This window comes from Polyergus mexicanus, unplaced genomic scaffold (genome assembly GCF_030449975.1).
Source record: "Polyergus mexicanus isolate NDT 795.1 unplaced genomic scaffold, iyPolMexi1.0 SCAF_1, whole genome shotgun sequence".
NCBI lineage: Eukaryota > Metazoa > Arthropoda > Insecta > Hymenoptera > Formicidae > Polyergus > Polyergus mexicanus.
In genome coordinates, this window is record NW_027223321.1 from 1,074,371 (window position 1) to 1,080,370 (window position 6,000).

At 42.0% G+C, this 6,000-nt stretch overlaps 1 protein-coding gene across 2 annotated transcripts in view; it reads right to left on the reverse strand.

Annotated features, from left to right (window-relative positions):
• The window catches only part of Slip1 (SLo interacting protein 1), a 167,140-nt gene extending 166,126 nt beyond the window's left edge, over positions 1–1,014 (reverse strand). For both annotated transcript variants that reach the window (XM_070302401.1, XM_070302329.1), the window contains exon 1: positions 557–1,014. In XM_070302401.1, the coding sequence (XP_070158502.1) occupies positions 557–607 (51 nt within the window). In that variant the 5' untranslated portion in view covers positions 608–1,014. The remainder of the gene's footprint in view (positions 1–556) is intronic.
• Positions 1,015–6,000: the final 4,986 nt, after the last annotated feature.

Consider the following 6,000-nt stretch of genomic DNA (forward strand, 5'->3'; position numbering starts at 1 on the left):
GGATAATATTCTTCGAATAAACAAGCGAGCTTTTCTTATATAGGTACGCATGCATACATACATGTGCGTACGACAGCGCGCTACGAAAAGTTGGCGCGCTTCCGAGAACTCGCGTCACAAACCAAACGGCAGGACAATGACGATAATATCCTCCGAGTAGTAGGACAAGTGAACTTTTTATACGCGCACGTGTGTATATGTGTAGCAGTGCTTCCAAGCTGGCGCGTGTATGCGCGTGTATGTGTGCGCGCGCATTTCCGAGAACTCGACGCGAATCGAAAAGTTGAAGCGCTTCTGAGAACTCGAGCCAAACAGCGGGACAATGACGATAATATTCTCCGAGTAAAACAAGTGAACTTTTTCTACGCGCATGTGTATGTGTAGCGTTTCGAGGCACGTACGCGTGCTTCCGAGAATTCGCGCGGCGAGTGGAAAAAAAGAAAAGAAAAAGAAACAGAATCACGATATATCCTTCGAGTAAAAAGCGAGCGAATCGTTCGTATACACTGCGAAGTTGTCGCGCGTGCCTCCGAAATGAAAAGAGAAAAAATCCTACCTTCAATATTACGAAGTCCATGTCGCGGTCAGATCCGACGGGCTCCTCCATCCGATGACGATGATCTGACGATCCCGAATATCCGTACGTGGCTGGATGAAGGATGCGCAGTAACGTGACGGGACTGGCGATGCAGGAATAAAACAGTCACAATCTCCGACAATGATGTACAATAACGGTCAAACGCGCGACACTCGTCACTATCGCGTCTCGCTTCTTCGTCGGATCGAGAGCAACGCACTCACGCGGAACGCGATGCCGGATCATCACCCCACCTGAGGATCTATCATCGTCGTCGTCCGTCGCCGCGATTCGTTTTCACACGAATTTTTAAAGAATTTCGTATCGCGTATAGATATAATATAAGACGGGCGCGAATGCACGAACGAGCGAACGAGCGACGCGACGTGGCGCGACGATTCGAAACCGGCGAAAACTTTCGACTGGTGCGCGTGACGACTCGGCATAGACTGAAGACTGAAGTGAACGCCGAACGCCGGTCGGAGTCGTGGTGGGGGGTGGCATAGTGGCGCGCCTGAACGAACGCCGCGCCAGCGGGAGGGAGCGAGAGCGCACGAACACAGCTGACAAGGACCAAACGATGGTAGAAGAGAGAGAGAGAGAGGGGAAAACAAGGAGCGCGCGCGTGCGACAAAGCAGTTGCGCGAGGTTTGAGAGTGAGAAAGAGAAATAGAGCACGAACCGTTCAAGTGCGGCGCGAAGAAAGAGAGAGAGAGAGAGAGAAAGAGATAGAATTATTTCGAAATCGGTATAGATTCAAGCGAGAGAGGACGAAACGTTCGAAATTATATCTTACATTGACGGAAGTAAAATGGACGGAAGATTAGGGAAAAAGGGAGCATATCTACAATCTCTGCGACGATAGGGAATTTTTAAGAAATTTCGTCGAACTTTACATATTGCGTTTAGCTCACGACGATTAGAAAAGGAAAGAATTATCGATATGTATTTATAGTTACTTAAATATAAAAAGAATATTGATATTCTCTTTCCGTAAAATATATAACATTTTTATTCGCAGAGGAATAAACGGTTCTTTTTTTTTACGTATATATATGTATATGAATATCGACAAACGCGTGCGCTTGAATCAAATAAATCGTAATCTAGTTTCTCGTTCGCGATAGAGAGTCGATGGGGAGAGAAAAGAGTCATATACGCAATGGCTCGCGAATAAAACGCGGAAATACTCGTTTACCGAAGAGCAACGACAATCAACGACAATGTGCCGATAAAAGAACGCGACTCGGAAAGATGGACTCGACGCGCGATTCCTCATTAGAAACCCGCCCCCGACTCGTAACTCGGGAAAATAAAAAATTCCATTAGATTTTACTCCGGGCGGAGATCTCGCGCGTTTACGGGATGAGAAAAACCGCAACATGTGGTTTTCTATCTGACGGCGCTTCCGCAATTTCAGCGAGGAAAAGCCGCGGCAAATGCGCCGCGTCGCGACGCGGGAAAACAGAGTGAAGGGGGAAGAGGGCCGGGTTGAAAAAGACGCGGTGGAAACGCGGTGGTTGCGAGACGGCAAAGTCGACGGATGAAAGAAAGACCGAAGGACCTACCCAGGAAGGCGAGAGACGAGGAGGATGCGAAGGGGCAGGCGAGAAAGGGCAGGAGAAAGGAAAAAAATGCGATGGGGGAGATCGCGCGCGGACTCTCTTTTACAATGCACCCTGCACCCGGCGTGACCACTGTATTTCCCTGTCCCTTTCTCTCTTCCCCGTCCATCCTTTTCTCCGTTTCCCGTTTGCGGCGCGGATGTTCTTTGAATATATACATACTGCGTATCCCGCAAGTGTTCGAGCTCCGCAATGTGATACGTAGCGCGATGTTATTGTCGGGAAAAAAGTTTTTTTATTACGCTCATTATACATTTAAACCATTTGTAATAAAGATACGAATAAGAGAAGCATTTATTAAAAATAATTACTCTTGAAGGAAAGAATTCTTTCCTCCATTTCTTTCGAACATATTTCAAATCGATATATAACGCTAATAGTTTCTCGAGAATCTTTCCACGTGAATGCAGTTACGTACCTTCATATACGTCCGTCGAACTGGCTTTTGGATGAAAAAATCGTAATCGTGATGTTGAGAAGAAAAGTTGTATGAAAAGCGACTGAAAAGTTGCAAAGTTTTCTACCTCGGGTTGCAATCCTTAACCACCGGACCAACCCTTCCACGCACCCTCGCACCCTCTTCCCGGAGAGCCCGCTCAGAATTATCGAACTTAATTTACGAATAACGATTTAATTGGTTCTTGAAGGTTCCTTAAAGTTCGTCTACCGCACTTCGTTTACATACATACATACGTCAACGTCTCTAGATTTACAACAGTACTGCCAACTGCCTCTACGAAGAAATATATATATATATATATATATATATATATATATATATATATATTACCTATATTAAAAACATTTTTAAGAAATTTCTTTTCTCATGCGAAGTTAGGCACATTTGGTACATATTCGGGACACGCGTATCGTGTCTAGATATTTTATGCGCTATGACTGTTGATTTAAAAGAATGCGCGAATAACGCGATGCGCGGCATTCGGAATGCAAATTGTTTTAATTATTTTATTGTTTTAATTACACATATGATTTTTACTTTATCCGAATATGGGAAAATTAAAATTGTTCACTACCCTTTCTCATAATTAAAAATTGTGAATACTTATATTTAAGAAAATAAATAAATGTAAAAAAGTGTTTTTTTCTATTTTATGTCACCTAGTATTGCATAAATTAAATAACTCTTTATTTCATTTATAATGATAAATTTTTTTTTGGGGAGGGGGGGGGGAAATGTTAAGAGAAAGCATCTTATTACAGAACTCAGAGAAGTATTTAGACCTTTAAATATTTTTACATTAAAAATAATTTGTTAATTTTTGATTTCTCGACCAAATTTCGCAAATAAGATATTTTTACTAATTAGAGTACGAATATCTTACTCTAGTAAAGATCGATATATATATACGATAATTGAAATAGACGTTAAGATTTTACGCGAAATGATCCGCTATATACTGTTATTAGTAATCGGTTTAAGAGATTTCCCTTCAAAGAGGATCCACCAGTGAAAAATCCTTTTCTTCTCTTCTCTCCTTCAAGCTATGAAAGCTGTGAAAAGGATAACGTACCATACGCTGGATCCCTATATATTTTCACCCTCGCTCACTCTGCGTGAACGCGCGGAGGAAAAGAAAAGGGCCGCGCAGAAAATTCAGCAGAAAGAAAGAGACGTATATGACTCTCATTGGCTATTAGATGAGGGAGATACGCGGCATTCTCGAGAGGATAGCGAGAGGAGGGTGGGCGACGGTGACACACAGGGTGATGAAAGGTAGAAGGCGAAAGGTTTCTTACGCGGTCGTCTCGCGAAAAAGGGAGGGCGACGTTTCGCGCGGGAACGAGCAAGGGCGTCGGCGATGCCGAGTTTTTTAATTAGTAGTCTGTGATCTGTCGAGCGATTTTTTTCCCTCTATCGTTTCTTCTTTTCCATTCGTTCCTCTCGTCGGGCACCTGCCACAGCTGATTCCGATCCCCTCGCGCGAACAGAGACGCGCGTGTACGACTCGCTCTATAATATGTTTCCTTTATTCGTTTCATTTCCTCCGACAACTCTCTCCTCTCAACCTAGACTTGAGGGATTTGACCCCCGATTTCATCCCTCTACTCTTGTCTCCTCCTAGCGAGATTCAGACGGAGAGACAACCTCTCTCCCACGGGAGGACACTTGCATCGTCTCTGAGTAATTTGCTAAGAAAGTCTGTAACGGTGAATGATCAAAGCGGGGAAATAATTAACTTTATGATCGAGAGACGGTTCATAGCTTCGCTTTGCTTCTATCTGATTTAGTACGTTGTTGCAAGCGCTATAGTTTTCTATCGTGTATCGGGGCAACGTGCTTTTTCTCCATCGACAATTTCTCGATCTATAATATAGATATCTAAATCTCAATGTTTTTGTAATATCGGAACATATCGTAAATAAACGGCCAGTCGAAGATACGCTTTTAGCATGAGATTAAGTCCTTAATTCAAATCAAAATTATGTAACTTTTAATCAGTCTAATGTCACTCGATCTTCATTTCTATTGACTCGCGAAGATATTTTCTATGAAAAAAACGTGAGATAAATTCTCTTCCTCTTAAAGAAGAAATTGGATTGTTGCGATAAATCTTTCAATGAAAATCACATTATTAATCGAAATTTGAATTTTGATCAAGATATGTTACCTTTGGTAGCTGCGATATTGACCAGATATCATCTCTCCTCCGTGTAAAGATAACATGCCATCGAAATCACAAACGCTATTTCACCTGTAAAAACGAAACAGAACTGTTAATATAATAGAGATTATAAAAATATATTCAAATATATATTTATATAATAAAAGTCTAAACTTTTTGATCAAAAAATGCAACTTTTAATCGTACACTAGAACGTTAATCGAATATCATCATCGACGTGCGAAGATACTCGCCATCGACACCGCGATAAGACTCTCTTCGTACATAGAAAAAAACACAGTACGGTCTTTCTCGTCGCGATTTTATCCCGCTGGCCACGCGACGTCGGAGCGTGAAATGGGGATTTTTTGCCACGAGATCAAGCCAGGTCGACATACATACACGCACCGTAATGTCGCCAGGGCGGCTATCTGCCGCTCCATCTTTTATTTAGTCATTACGCTCATCTTTTTCTCTTCTCTTCTTCCTTTGGGAGACGCACGGAGTCGACCGAGCAAGCAGCAGCAGCAGCAGCATCAGCAGCAGCACCACTTTTGCGTAGAAAAGAGGAAAAAAAAAAAAAAGAGAGGGAGAAGACTTGCTATGTATGTGGACATATAGAGAGAGGCGGCCACTCGCCAGCGGCTACTTCAGCAAAAGCTCTACCCAGCTTCTTCTCTCACTCGCAGACCCGCATTTATACCGCGCATTTATAAAGATAGTCAAAGATGCACATAATCCACCGCTATCCTTTTGCTACGCATATTTATAAATTAGGAAATCACGCCAATTTTTTACGGAAATATATGCGAATTGGAATAAACTACATCTCGTAATCCATTGCGATTATGCTTCGCTAAATATGTCAAAATTTCAATCGCAGAAAAAAAAGAAGATTAAAATCCTTTGATTTTTAATCAACTGCCAATAATCAATGTATTTGTTAATAAGTCTTTTAGAATATGCTGCTTCCAATTAAAAAAATTAATTCAATAAAGCGCTACGAGACTAATACGATTGAATAAAGATGAAATTCTAAGGGGGCGAACATTCTGACGAGTTAAAATGCCACATGTACAAATAATCCTTTTTATGCTTTTACATAAAGCTTCAATGCAAATTGCGCCATCCCCAGCATTTCAGTGGTAGAGATTACATCACGGCAGTGTGTAAT